At 36.5% G+C, this 15,936-nt stretch overlaps 1 protein-coding gene and 1 pseudogene across 1 annotated transcript in view; one reads left to right on the forward strand and one right to left on the reverse strand.

Annotated features, from left to right (window-relative positions):
• The window catches only part of EYS (eyes shut homolog (Drosophila)), an 815,396-nt gene that overhangs the window by 103,265 nt on the left and 696,195 nt on the right, over positions 1 to 15,936 (forward strand). Inside the window, 1 exon segment of the mRNA XM_014532733.1 lies at positions 9,392 to 9,799. Coding sequence (XP_014388219.1) covers positions 9,392 to 9,799 — 408 coding nt within the window.
• Positions 9,204 to 9,998, reverse strand: LOC106724625 (annotated as a pseudogene).

Below are 15,936 nucleotides of genomic sequence, written 5' to 3' on the forward strand. Positions count from 1 at the left end.
GTCCCAGTCTGCGAGAGGGCACAGGCCGGGCTGGGGGACCCCCCTCCCCCCGGCCCCCGAGGGCACAAATTTTTGTGCACTGGGCCTCTAGTATATATAAAAAAGCCTAAGCGACCATCCAACCATTCGACCATCCGACTGCAAATTATGGTGCGCAATGACCACCAGGGGGCAGATGCTCCGACTGGTAACTATGACACACACTGACCACCAGGGGGCATACACTCAATGCAGGAGCTGCTGAGCTGCGGTGAGTTGGCAGCTGTGGTTCTCAGGTGATGCACCGGGAATCAGAGAAAAGGGAGCCTGATTCTGGGGTGCATCACCCAAGGACCGCTCTCTCACAATCCGGGACCCCTTAGGGGATGTCAGAGTGCTGGTTTTGGCCTGATTCCCACAGGCCAGGCCAAGGGACCCCACTGGTGCATGAATCCATGCACCTGGCCTCTAGTTTAAATATAATATGAATGTGCTTTTAGAATAATAATAATTTTGAAACATCCAAAAAGCTAAGAAGAATATTGATAGTGACTGCGGTTATTTCTTTGAGTCTAAATTTTATATAAATTCTGGAACATAAAATGCAGTCTGAAGGGGGAAAAAAAGTTCTTCTTTGAGCTAAGTAAATCTAAATTGGATTTAGACTATAATAGCTTGAAATCCAATTTTGAATAAATCCCTTACTCAAGGCACTTACTATAATTTAATTATGTTTTGCTTTTACCATCTCTGCCTTAATCTTTAATTTTTTCTCAAGTTATTATTCCTTAACCAATAAAAGCCCATTTTACTATTTTATTTAAAGCATATTTATGAATTTCTAATTAATTATATGAAAACCTCAAGTGCAGTACTTTAGAAATGCCAGGAAATTATTAAAATGGACAAAGTTCTAGAAAAAATATAGTATAATTTGTGAAAACTTTATGTTCACATTATATTACTATAGATGTAGCATGTTTAACACTCTCGGCTCTGTATATATACAAAGGCAAAAATTTTTATGTGTATTTTTTTCAGACTCCAGGAGAAATAGACTAGAAATAGATACAGATTGTAAAAATAAATACAATATATATTCACCTCCTTAGTTCTTTTTGTCAAATATTCCAGTTTTTTTCTTTTTCAGGCACATGGTATGATTGTACTTCTGTTTGTGTAAATCGGCATTAATATTTTTGTCTAATGAATTGGGCTGCAAATGATATGTGTCCCCATGGGGGGAAATACTAAATACTGGTGTGAAACTTTGCAGAGCTCACATGTTTTGCTGTTGTAGTTACTCGTGATGCTCCAGCCTGGGTCCAGAGTGAGGACAACGATGGAGTACAGCTCTGGGGGACTTTTAATGGATTTCTCTCATAAGAAAGAAATAAGCCTTTTTTGAATCTAAGCCTCCTGAAGTTTGGAGATTATTTGTTCAAACAGCATAATTTAACCTACCATGACCAATTCACTATCGTCCCTTTGAAAACTTATTAATTGGCCAATTAATGGTGTTGACAAATGAAGTAATATCCAGTTAATGACTTCCTCATTTAGGCCTTTGTGTGATTTTATGGGAATGAAAACTAAGAAGTTCTCCCTTATTAATGATAGTATATTTCACCAGAATAGAGGGGTTTTTTGTTTGTTTTACAGATATATATATTTACTACTAAATGTAATTTAATTTTGAATTTTAACAAGATACAACTTTATTAACTTTAGAAAGCCTAATTATGTTATTTATTTGGAAAAGCATTATTTTTTAATTCTCTAATGACTCTTATTAAAATTAAAATCTGTCTCCCTGTCCCGAGTAAAGAGGTATTTTTCTAGCCTGGATGTACACAGTTGTCTGGTAGCGGTTTGTTTAAACAGGAGAAATCTCTGCTCCTATCAGAAAATGTCTAGAGCAGTTTCTCTCAAAACATGAAGGGAGTATAGAGTTGTTAATATGCGCCACAGACTAATTAAATTCTATTTCTCAAAGTATAGATAGGATTCTAATGCAAAATAAATGAACAAGTGTAAAGTATTTTATTGAACTCATTCATTAGTTAGAAAAACTGGAAAATGTTGGGACTAGTTCATAGACCATTTGAACGTGATATATTTATAGGCAGCTTAATAACTGCATTTAAGGATAACATTGCCAGATTAGGTACAAATCTGGTCACTTTCCTACAAAAATATAAATTATAAGTCTTAAAGTTATTAGCTTCCACTGAACAAAAATTATTTGTATCTCTACTGTTTTAGAAATCTACCTCCCAACTAAGTCTGTAATTTTTAATTATTAGTCTTAACTGATGCAAATAATTTTTGCTCACTCTATGGTGCTGTCGGTGACCCACTCTTACATTGCAGCGATCTTACCATTCAGCTTTCCATGGTCATCGTTAGCTGCTTATGTCTGTATGTATGAGCTAGAGGGCTTTTAATACTTACTGTCCATTAGGCAGATTAGAAATTCGGAGGAATTACACTATTTGCCTCCTCAGTATCTCCCCAATCCAAGATGCAGCCCATAAAAACTGATGGGAGTTGGGTGTCAGTACCTTTATTTCTTTATCCCATCATGTCACATAATTCTGAAGTATGTTTTTCATGGTTGACCAGAGTTTGACTTAAGAATGCAAACTTTGCCGAAACTGGTTTGGCTCAGTGGATAGAGCGTCGGCCTGGGGACTGAAAGGTCCCAGGTTCGATTCCGGTCAAGGGCATGTACCTGGGTTGTGGGCACATCCCCAGTAGGAGATGTGCAGGAGGCAGCTGATCGATGTTTCTCTCTCATCGATGTTTCTAACTCTCTATCTCTCTCCCTTCCTCTCTGTAAAAAAATCAATAAAAAAAAAAGAATGCAAACTTTATTTCCTCCAAACAACTTACTCATCTTTAGGAGTTTTCTACATCTCCCCCAAAATTACTTCCACTGACACACTTTGCTCGGGATCTATTTGGGAAGATTCCAACTGAGGCACTCCAAGGCTGGAAAGATTTTCAGAATTTAGCATATCTTTCATGAAGCAGTCAAACCTATAGGGGTAGTTGACTAAATCCCATGGTGACTCTGAATTAAACTTGTTTTTCCAGAATAACTGTCTCTCTACTGATTCTCAAAAAAAAAAAAAAAGGGTATAGGGAGGCCTTTCTCCCCACATCCTAACCACCCAACAAACTAGGTCTTATCTCTCATTAGATACCTTTGTAGAACATGGTAGCAGTTATTTTTTTGTGTCTGATTCTTTATTTTCTCTCCTCATTTGACTGCAATTTCTATAAGTATTGTGTTTGTTTTGCTCATCATTGTATGGAACCTAATACAGTGTCTCATATGTAATAGATAATAGATAAATATTACTTGAATATTGTTTAGTAAATAAAGGAGCAGAAATAGGACCAAACATAAAAGTGGTGGTTTCAACTTGTCAAGGAGATAAAGAAAAGCATAGGCAACTTCTTATCAGTTTTGTATTTCCTAACAAAATAAAAATAAAATACTGTTAATTTATACAGTTGTGTCAACATTCATAGAATAGTTAAACAATGTTTGTGCCCAATTTTACCTTTCATCATCTACTTTTATTTCCATATATATATTTACTATACTAATTATGAATGACTTTATCATATATGTATATATATGTCAACTGACAGAGACTTATAAAAAGCCAGTTAATTTTTTTTTTTTTAGCTTTAGCTATAAAAAACAGAAGAGCTATTTACAGGGTACTGTGAAATGATAAATTTTTATTTCTAGATGTCTACCACCTCTGTGAAAGGATGTCTTCTTGATTTCAATTGCATCATCCAGATATTTTCAGAGTATCTAGCCCCTAATTATTTCTCTTTGTCACATGATTTAATTTTATGTAGAGACTGTGGTTATGTGTGGATTGCCTACCTTACTTGAAGTAAAATGAATTACACAAGAAGCAAAGGAGTTTATATCTCAATGTATCTATCCTGATCATTTAGAACTAGAGGGGCAAGGTCATTATTTCTAATAATTGATCGTTTATAGCTTGTTGTCCTATGTGAGTAGTAAAATTATGAAAGATGTGAGGTATATGCGTTGTCTCACAAGTTATGCAGTCTCATTTATTAGCCCACATTATGTTTGATAGAATTTTATCTATGAAGATTTTCTTTGACTAGAGGCCTGGTGCACAAATTTGTGAAGGGGTGAGGCCCTCAGCCTGGCCTGCCCCCTCTCACAATCCGGGACCCCTTGGGGGATATAGCAGTGCACCAAGTGGCAGGCGGCCAGGGAGGAATCCAAGCCAGGGCGGGGCAGGGTGCCATGCCACTGGCGCTCATCCCGGCTTGCTTCGCCTGCCACTGCTGCTTAACAGCGCTGCTGTGAAGTCAGGATAGGCTCCCGCCAGCACAGCTGCGCTCTCCAGCCGTGAGCCCGGCTTCTGGCTGAGCAGTGCTCCCCCTATGGGAGCACACTGACCACCAGGGGGAAGTTCCTGCATTGAGCATCTGCCCCCTGGTAGTCAGTGCGCATCATAGCGACTGGTCATTCTGGTCATTCAGTCCTTCGGCATAAACCTTGCTTAGGCTTTTATATATATAGATATGTTAGTTTAGCGTTTTTTTCTGATTTTTACTAATTTAAAGAATCATATTTTCCAGGGGGAAGTTCCTGCATTGAGCATCTGCCCCCTGGTAGTCAGTGCGCATCATAGCGACTGGTCATTCTGGTCATTCCAGTCCTTCGGCATAAACCTTGCTTAGGCTTTTATATATATAGATATGTTAGTTTAGCGTTTTTTTCTGATTTTTACTAATTTAAAGAATCATATTTTTATACTGCCTTCATGACATATTCACAATGAAAAGCTAAAATGATAGATCTTAATAAAATTGAAATTCACAATATCATGTACGAGATATTTTAAATAAAATATTATTAATAAATTTAGATATTTTGGGGCACCACAGATTAATGCCCTTGTGATATTTTTTATAGTGAGCAGAAAAAGATTCAAATGTATACTTTTAAAGTATGAAACCTACATATTTCATCAGTATTAAAAAATACCAGAGTAAAATCAATTTAAAAAAATACCAGAGTAAAATCAATTATCTATTTTAATGTGGTTGAGTAGGCTCATTTCTCATAGGTATTAATGTAACAGAAAGGTAGTTGGTGAAAAAAAAAATCCTGCAGTTTTAAAGTTGCTTGAATTTTATAGCTGCCCTTGCTCACTTTTTTTTTTTTTTTTTGGGGGGGTGGGGGTGGGGAATGGAAGAAAAGGCTGCAGGTGAGCATTGATTAAATGAATGATAAGGTCTTTGATGGATTGATTTTTTTTCACATTTTTAATTTAGAAAGTAAAAGTTTCTATCCCATTTAAGCTGAAATTATGGCTGACATATGAGAGGTCTGATTCCAGTGCAAGTTAAAGAGAATAAAGTTGCTGCTCAAATGTCAAGACTTCTTGTGGTCCAAGATGATTAAAACTAAACTGTTTGCTATATGAATCCCAAGGTGCAGCTATATCTCAGCTTTGGTGACATTTAGCCAGTGACTTTTCATAGCTGGTTAATAATGTATAGCTGTCCCTATATAAATTTGCAGTGACAGAAGTAGCCATTTGGAGTGGAGCAGTTAATGAGATTTATTCTTGACAGAAAATGCAGATTTGAAAAGTATTTCTAAAAAATAAAGATTAATGTCAAAAGAAGCCATGCATTTAACAGACAAAAGCATCACAACCATTCTTTGGGTGTTTTAACCAAGATCACAGAACTATGTGCAGTGATACATGTTCTATTTTTAATCAACATTCTATGCAGCCCAACCCCCAGCCTTCTCTGCAGCTGTTTTCCACTGACCCTGCATAAATCACAAGGCTTCATCTTAAAAATCATGTCCTTGGGGGAATTTTCTAACCTTTGACTTGGCTAGTTCCACATAACTCATGTAAGTTTTCCATCATAAGACTACTCATATATTTTTATAATCACTTGTCTGGTGCTTGTCTTTTTCACTAGATTCCACTAGCATGATCTGTAGCAAATTTTTTGCTTTCACTGAATCCTCAAGTGATTACTGAATCATTGAATCATCATTAGCAGTTATGAATATTCTTTGCAAAAGTGAGAGTTATCATTAGTTTTTAGACAATGAAGTTTTATAAGAAACTTTCAGTTTATATTTTGACTATTCAATATTAATCTCCCATTAATTATTTTCTCCACTAGAAACAGAATAGTGCTGTATTTAGTCATGTCTGTATCTAATATTATAAAAACCTGATATAGAAATAATGCATAAACTATGAAATGTCACAAGGTAGATGTGAGGAGACTAAGTACACAAAAGGAATATAAGAAAGGAAATGAGTTTACAAGTTATTCATTTTTATTGAACAGCTATAGAATAGAAATAACTAAATTTTGGGTGATTTGAAATCATTAATTTTTATAATTACTGAATTTATGTAACCATGACAGTAATAGAAATGTTTTTTTTTTAACTTCAATAATTGAATGCAAACAATATAAAACAAAAGGCTGGAGTCTACAAAATTGTCATGTTAATAGGTCAAATGTGATCTAATACTAACAATTTAATTTGGAGGACCCACCTATATAATTCCTAATAGTCATTGCAATTTGGTCTCAGTTTCATCAACATGAGCATTTAGGATGAGTATTGGCTTCTGGCTGCCATAACTAATTATTACATACTGGGTGACTTAACAGAAATTTATTGTCTCACACTTTTGGAGGCTAGAGGTCCAAAGTAAGGTCTTGGCAGATTTGGTTCCTGCTGAGACTGTGAGGGGAAGTTCTATACCTCTCCATAACTTTTGGTAGCTTCAGACATTTCTTGGCTTGTAGATGCTGATCTCCCTGTGTCTCCACATGATCTTTTCTCTGTGCATGTATGTCTCTGAATCCAAACTTTCCCTTTTTATAAGGCCACCAGTCATATTGGATTAGGGGCCCTAATGACCTCATCTTAACTTTAATATATCTGCCAAACACCTATTTTTAACTAGAGGCCTGGTGCACAGATTCGTGCACCAGTGGGGTCCCTCAGCCTGGCCTGTGCCCTCTTGCAATCCCTCAGGGGATGTTGGAGAGTCAGTTTCAGCCTGATCCCTGCAGGCCAGGCCGAGGGAACCCACCAGTGCATTAATCCATGCACTGGGCCTCTAGTGTGCATGTAAGATCTTTGGTTAATCTCTTCCCACCTTCCCCCCTTCCCCCTTCCCTCTGAGATTCATCAGTCTGTTCCATGTTTCCATGCCTGTGGTTTCTGCTCCTCATTGAGCGTCTGCTCCCTGACAGTTGAACGGTCAGCTGGCCGGCTGGTGGTCAGTGTGCATCACTGCCTCCTGGTGGTCAGTGTGCCCCCGGTCATTCAGGCTTTTATGTACATAGATTAGTTTATATTCTTAGGTACTAGGGGTTAAGTCTTCAAATATCCCCTTTGAAGGGCACAATTTAATCCAAAGCAATATACAATATAGGATGGGGCAAAAATCGGTTTACAATTGTGAGTACTCAAAACACAGTTTAGTCTTGTATTATTATTTATTAACTAGAGGCCCAGTGCACGAATTTCGTGCACTCGAGGGGAGGGGACAGTCCCTCAGCCCAGATTGCGAAAGGGTGCAGGCCAGGCCAAGGGACCCCACTGGTGCATGATTGGGGCTGGAGAGGGACCATGGGAGGGATCCAGGGCATGTCTGGCTCATCTTCTCAGTCCTAATTGGCCAGACCCCAGCAGCAAGCTAAACTACTGGTCGGAGCGTCTGCCCCCTGGTGGTCAGTGCATGTCACGGCGAATGGTTGAGCAGCCTTAGCATATCATTAGCATATTACGCTTTGATTGTTTGAATAGCCGGCCGGACGACCAGACACTTAGCATATTAGGCTTTTATTATATAGGACTAGAGGCCTGGTGCACAGATTCGTGCATTGGTGGGGGATGTGACCTGTGGGGATTGACCCGCTATGGGAGCGCACTGACCACCAGGGGGCAGCTCCTGTGTTGAGCTTCTGCCCCCTGGTGGTCAGTGCACATCATAGCGACTGGTTGACTGGTCATTCTGGTCGTTCCGCTGTTCAGTCACTGGGCTTTCATATATATAGATTATTGTATTATTTTCTATACAAACAACTATAAACCTGTTTTGTCCCACTCTGTATAAAAATATATAAATATATGTAAAAATACACAGAGAATTTCGTACACACCTCTGACATAGACTGTATATAGATTTTGCATACATGAGTTACTGTATACTGTATCATATTTTGTTTACCTGGTCTTTATTGTTAGTCACAGAGGTGGTTTCCAGTTACTTGCTATCAAAAATAATACCAGGACTATAGTTATATCTGGCTTTGGAGTCCTCTTTCAAGTTCACTAGTTGTTAGAAGAATTCATTTCCTTGTGAATGTCAGTCCCATTTTCCTGCCAGCCTTAGCTCCTAGATGCCACCCTTAGGTTCTTGCCACGTGGAGTCTCCATTTTGCCACTCAGAGTGAGCATCTCATCCTCTTCTTTGACTAGCCATGGAAAACTCTTTGCTTTTAAAAGAGCTCCCTAGATTGGGTTAGGCTCACCCCAGACAATCTGCCTGCTGCCATATAATTTAACATGATCACAGAGCAATAGTTCATCCTGGTCACAGGTTTCACCCACACCCAAGGAGAGGAGATATTATACATGGTTGTGGGTCATCTGCCTACTAGAAATATTATCATTAGTTCATCTTTGACATTTTGATAACTTTCTTAGAATAAATTCCTGACAGGAAAGTTGCTAACTCAGAATAAAAGCAAATGTATGTATGTTTTTTAAACATACTGCTAAAGTCTAATTTTCACCCTTACCAGTACACTTGGAATACCTGTATATCAGTGCATCCCATGTAGCAGAAATGTCTCAACATGCAAAACAAAACACACACACACACACACACCACAAACACACACACACAAAATTATAAATTTCTTTATAAGTTTAAAATGTTTTATATTAAAAGCATTCTTAGACTTCTTAATTCTCTCTATGTCTGAAAACAAGTGTCTTTTCATCATTTTTAAGACACAATATAGCATCATCAAAATCTTTTTGAATGTTTTTAATAAATTTTAACTTTCAAAAATATACCCATATTCATGGCACTTTGTAATCAGTAAATCATCCTTTTTTTTCTACTATTTTTTTTGTTTGTTTGTGTGTGTTTTTTTTGTAATCAAAACTTTATTCCAAGGATTCTCACAAAACATTACAAATGACAGCATTAAAAAAATTTTTAAAAATGCACCACGCTTAAGTCTCAAACAAATTTTCTGTACATACTCCTATCAAAGGAAGTTATTTCCTGTACATCTTGAAAACTGGTCTTCTATTTCGTTTCATTTGACCTAGATCGGCTCCGAGACCTAGAGAAGGATCTAGACGGCTTATCATTTCTCTCCCGAGATAGTGATCTCTCTCTCCTCCTATCTCTGGAAAGGGACCTGGTCCGGCTACGGGAGAAGCTTCTCTATGATTTCTCTCCCGGGACAGTGATCTCTGTCTTCTCCTATCTCTGGAAAGGGACCTGCTCCGGCTACGGGAGAAGCTTCTGCATCTTGGAGATCTGCGGCGAGGTGGAGGACTCCTTCAAGGGCGACGGTCCCAAGAGGGAGACGGGCCTCGATTTCGACTTCTCCTTTCACCATTGGACAGTTCCACTCTTACTCGGCAGCCACACAGGGTTCTCCCGTCTAGCTCTCGGACAGCATCAGCTGCATCTCGATGATCTTCAAACTCCACGAAAGCAAAGCCGGGAGGGTTTCTAGCAACCCACACACTCCTGAGTGGCCCATAATAGCCAGAAGTCCGTTCCAACTCAGTCTTGTCACCGTTGTTCCCAAGATTTCCCAAGTAAACCTTACAATCCAAGGGACAGGAATCACGATGCATTTCGAGATCCGGAGGGAGAAACGCAGCGGCTGAAGTCCACACCCTCCGCCCGGCTCCCCAGCATCCACAAAATGGCGTTTTTTTTTCTACTCTTTTTATCCCCAAAATATTCTCACCATATAGGACAATTTTTCAGTATTACTATTTCAATTATTTTAACTATAGCACTCAGATAATATATTTTTGTGTTGGTTAAAGAAGAACAAGAAGTTTCTTCTAGGATTTAAACACATGGAGATAGGAATTTAACTTCATCTCAGAGATAGAAATTTAATTTACTCATCTAAACATTGTGCCTTTTTCAATTTATATAAATAACTATAATCATAACAATAATAAAATGAGAACACTAAAAAAAATTACTGGCATTTAAAAAGTATCCTAATTCTTATAAATTCTAATAAGCTTAGTTTTACAATTTTTTTGTTATTACATTTACAATTTAAATTAATCCTCAAAATAGAATTATTTTAGTTCTAGTAGAATCCTGAAATTTTAAATGACAAACTCTTCAATTGTGAAACTTATGTCAGTTATCAAGGTCGCATGGCTGGTAATTACCAGAGAGCTTACTCATCTCTGTGTATCATCATCTCATGTCAAGAATTCCAAAGCTTTGTTCTTAATACTGCATACCCTCAGTCTCACACACTGCTCCTTTTTGTTTGTTACATTTATAAATGTTCTTCTGTAGAGCTCCCATGGAGTCAATTTCAGATCCATGATTACATATAGGACTGACATTCCCAGAAAGAATCCAATATTGTAATTTGTCTAAAATAGTTCTATTTCGAGTTGTTTAAATACATCATTGAAATTTTAAATGTTTTATTTGTTTATTCAAACATATGACTGCTCTGGTGTCTGGTTTTCGATGTTTCACTGCTTATATAATGATGTGTTCATTAAAATCTCTTCCATCATTCAGCCTGGGCTTTAACTCTGAGATAGACCTAAAACTTTCTATTAGATGGGCAGCAAAGAGGAATGGTAAATAGTATTTATTCCCTGAAGAAATTCAGCTATCTCATAAAGGCTTAGTTGATGCAAAATAATAATGGTCTGATGAATAGAGTTCTAAATGATTATTTCTAGTTATTTGCTCACTAAATGTGATTAGGGATTTAAAAAAGAAAAGAAAAAAAAAAAGCTTTACATGGCAAGAATTACCAATAATGGAGTTGACATGCTGATGCTGCATTCTCCAGGCTCATAGAGAGATTTCTCCCATCTTATAAATATGCATTCTTTTGATTCAGAGCTACTTAGCACCTGTAAAAGACTGTCTTAAGATTAAGAATATGATATGAGCTATAATTAGCAATTGCAAGGAAGGAGATCACAGGCCACCATATTAACCACATTGAAATATATATTTAGATCAATTGTGGTAGGCTAAAATCAGGAATCAGTTTGCAAATTATATTATTTCCATAAATACATAATTTTCCTGCTCATCATGTTTTTATAATGACATAATATCCTAACACTTGTTTGGATATTAATATATTTGAAATAGTCAATGATAAGTGTACATGTTGAGGCTATATTAGCTTTGTAATAATTCCAATGTATATACTGTGTCTTCAGAAAGTATGCATCCCTAAAAGGTGTTTTGACTCCTACAACTAAACCACCTCAATTAAAAGCATACCTAGAATTGTTATAACTCATAAAGCTGCGAAGTTCATTTTGAAGCTCATTTCAGGCATAGCTGGATCCAGGGATAACTCGGTTCAGAAATTATTTCTCTACCTTTTGACTCTAATCCCTGTATATGTTGGCTTTATTCAAAGTTTCTGAGTTTTGGTCCTATAGCCATTTATCTAAGATAAGACACTAAATGTGTGTGGTGATTACAAAGAACAGGAGGAAAAATTCAAATGCTATTTTTTGTTTTGTCTTCTTCATGAAGCATAATAGCACCAAGTTTTTCTAAGCTTTGCATGAATTTAAATCTTTAGTGTAGGGGCTTTCCATATAATGCCTGTTCACCAAAACCATGAAGAGGCTTTTTTATTTATGGCATGTTCATTTCATATCATAAACTTGGATTCCACCTTCAAGATTTATATAATAAAATATAAGAAAAGTATTTGTGTAGTGCTAATAATGAAACATAATTTTTAAAAGCCCCAATATTTACCAAGAAAGGGAATTATATTTACATACTAGAGGCCTGGTGCATGAAATTCATGCACTCAGGTGGGGGGTCCCTCAGCCCGGCCTGCGCCCTCTCGCAGTCCGGGAGCCCTCAGGGGATGTCTGACTGCTGGCTTAGGCCCACTCCCTGAAGACAGGGGAGGCTCCCTTCACTACCTTCTGGCTGAGTGGCACTCCCCCTGTGGGAGTGCACTGACCACCAGGGGGCAGCTCCTGCATTGAGCGTCTGCCCCCTGGTGGTCAGTGAGCGTCAGCGCAACCGGTCATTCTGCCGTTTGGTCAATTTGCATATTAATTAGTCTTTTATTATATAGGTTAATATTAGTGCTTGAAAATGGAAACCTCTGTGAATGTTCTGAAAATGCTTTTGGTTACTTTCTAAGACCTGCCTTAAAGTTTGTTGAGATGTTTTAATGTCCTGCTTTATTTTAAAACTCATGTCTTTGCTTTCATGTGTCTATATTCCTACTACTTGTCTTCTGGTTGTTATCCAATAGACTTCTTTTGGTTTACAGATAAGAGGGGGTGTTTTAAAATGTGTCTCCCAAAAATTCATATGTTAAAGTTCTAACCCTCAGAAGATGGCTATATTTGCAAATAGGGAATTTAAAGAATTACTTAAGGTAAAATGAGGTCATAAGTGGGACCTAATTCAATGACTGATGTGTATATATGAGGACATAAGCAGAGGAAAGATCATATAAAGACAAGCAGAAGAAGGCAGACTTCTACAAGCCAATGAGGGAAGCCCTCAGAAGAAACCAACCCTGCAGACACCTTGATACAGGTCATGTGGCTTCCAGAATTGTGAGAAAGTAAATTTCTGTTTTTTAAGCCACCCAGTTTATGTAATTTTGTTATGTCAATCCTAGCAAACTAATCACAATTTATGTAATTTTGTTATGTCAATCCTAGCAAACTAATGTAGAGAAAAAGGAAGTAGACAAGAAAAAATTCCTGAAGCAACAAGTCACTATGAAAAATATAAAGTCATTAAGGACAAAATTAGTGGATTGAATATGTTGGTAATAAGGTGACATTAAAGTGACATTTTTTGTTGTTGTTGTTGTTGCTAGGAACACCCTGCATCATATTCTTCACACCCTTACAAATTCCTGAGGAAAAGATATATTTGGGAAAAACTGCTTGAAAATGAGCACACTTCGTTCTTTCAAGGCTATGGCTTCAACTCTCCCAATACAGAATATTTGATGAGACATGGTGTCAGGGAGGCTATAGCTCAAAGTGAAGACAGTCTGAAAAATATACATACTGAATGGCTAGGAATCTCCCAAAATATGAAAGAAATGTGAATATTAAAAATTCAAAAAATATTAAAAATGGTGAGGGTTTGCCTGAGCCCCAACAGGAACTTTTGTTGTTGAGGTAGAATAACCAGCTGCATGACATTTAACAGATCTTAATAAGTATAATTAAGAGAGTATTCATATATTGATTTTAATAAGCATTGAATTTGCTCACTTATATATTTCATTATAAACACAGTTCACACTCTATTGCACATATAATAGAGAATCTAGTTATCGCTTCTTTAGGGAAGCAACATATAGAGCTATCTATAACATTTCAAAAGGAAGCAAAGTTGATTAAAATGTATTCCCGCATGCATATGCACATTAAAGTTTGAAAAGCACACAGGTCATGTTCTGACCATAGTGTACCTATATTAGAAATCAAAAGTGAAAATCTTTTATAACATAGTTATTTCACAGATATGAGTTTCAAAGAGTTCATAACATATTTCTCACTATCCATACTATTTTGAATAAATGTGACTTTACTATGTAAATCAGTTTCTATAATTGGAGCTTCAGTTTGTTTTCCTCCACTCAGTTTTTTAATGACAAAATTGCAAATTAGAAAGAATGATCCTCAGGAAATGTACAGTTTAGTAAATAGGTAGAGATCAAAATAGTTAATCAGCATTTTAATAAGCCCGGTCAAAGTCATAGGTGTTCTCAAGAGAATTAAATGATCTGAATATAAATAATCCCAAGGGCATTTCTTCAAGTTCAGCTTATGCAGTGATTTATTAATTATGAGCTGATTTAGGCTGATGAGTGGCCAGTTTGTGTGTGTGTGTGTGTGTGTGTGTTTCACTTCTATTATCTCAGAGAATTTTAGAAGGCATATATGTTTTATGTTGGAGAATTCCCCACCATGTTGACTATATTAGTAAAATCATTACTTACAATTAAAAATAATTTTTGAAATTTTTGATTCAGTGTTGAACTAGAATATACATTCAAACTTTAGCTTAAAATTAAACTCCAGAATGAGCAGAAATAGCAGTTATCTAAAAAGTATACTTTATACATTCCCATGTCTCTTCTGTGCCTTGTGGCAAATGGGAAAAAGGGAATGCTTTGATTCATACTTTCCATTTTAAAATAGTCAGATATCTAAAAAGGAACTAGATAAAATAAATTTCAAAATACATGTTATATTGTTAATTAAGTATCAGAGCTTTTTTCTCCCTAAGTGTTTTTACTTAGGGCCAATTTTCCAAATCATGCAGCTATAGGATTTTTTTTATAAGAAATAAAAAAATTCACTTTTAATATTAATCCCATCTCAAACATATCATCTTATGTACTATTTATTGAAGAATCTAGAATCTGTCCCTTGACAGCTGGCAAAAAAAAGGCAGTATAAATACAGAGAAAATCAACTCAATAATTAAATTTAAAATCTTGGCAAAAATGCAGGATCTTACAAAATTGACAAAGTCTCTTGGAAAATTGCATCAATTGTACACCATGCTGATGGAGATTGGACAGAGTTACAGTGGTTAAAACTAAGGAAGAGAAAAAACAATCAGTATGAATACATTAGAGGCCAAGATAATAATGTATAAAAGTTTTAGAGAGACATTTTGGAAATCTGAAGTAAGCTTAAATAATTTCATTAAATTATCATTAGTCAAAGGAGAAGTAAAGATAATGTAGTTGGAGACATGTCAAAACCCATAATTTTAAATTGATTTTGTGAAACTTTAGGTGAACTTTGGAAATATATTTGTGTTAATGTTTTTAAAACTTAAAAACCAATCCTTTTCACCATTTAATATAAAATTCTGGTTGTCTTTTTAAGTTATTTTTTATGTATTTTAGAACCCTATAAAAGACTCCAGTATTACTCGGATAATTGATATTTATTCACAAGAAAAAAAAAGTTTGAAACTTTTCTCTGTGAAAGGAATCTTAATATTTCTGGCAACATATCTATATATGTCCACATACATAGAAAATGTCCAAAAAAGAATAAAATATTTATTAAATATAATATTGGAAGGAGAGTAGGAGTGAACCTGGTTATGGAGGAAACCAATTTTTTTCTTTTTTAAATTTAAATTCTTTATTGTTGAGAGTATTACATATGTCTCCTTTTGCCCCCATTGACCTTTCCCCGCCCATTCCTGCCCTCAAGCACATGCCCTCACCTCCCTACTGTCTGTGTCCATTGGTTATGCTTATATACATGCATACAAGTCCTTTGGTTGATCTCTTACCCCCCCCCCCTTCTCACCTCCCCTGCCTTCCCTCTGAGGTTTGACGGTCTGTTCGATGCTTCTCTGTCTCTGTATCTATTTTTGTTAATCAGTTTATGTTGTTCATTATATTCCACAAGTGAGTGAGATCATGAAGATATTTATCTTTCTCCTACTGGCTTATTTCACTTAGCATAATGCTCTCCAGGTCCATCCATGCTGTTGTAAATGGTAAGAGTTCTTTCTTTTTTATAGCAGCACTAGAGGCTCGCTGCATGACATTTGTGCATTGGGTGGGGTCCCTCAGCCTGGCCTGCACCCTCTCACAGTC

The sequence above is a fragment of the Myotis brandtii genome, unplaced genomic scaffold (genome assembly GCF_000412655.1).
Source record: "Myotis brandtii unplaced genomic scaffold, ASM41265v1 scaffold904, whole genome shotgun sequence".
NCBI lineage: Eukaryota > Metazoa > Chordata > Mammalia > Chiroptera > Vespertilionidae > Myotis > Myotis brandtii.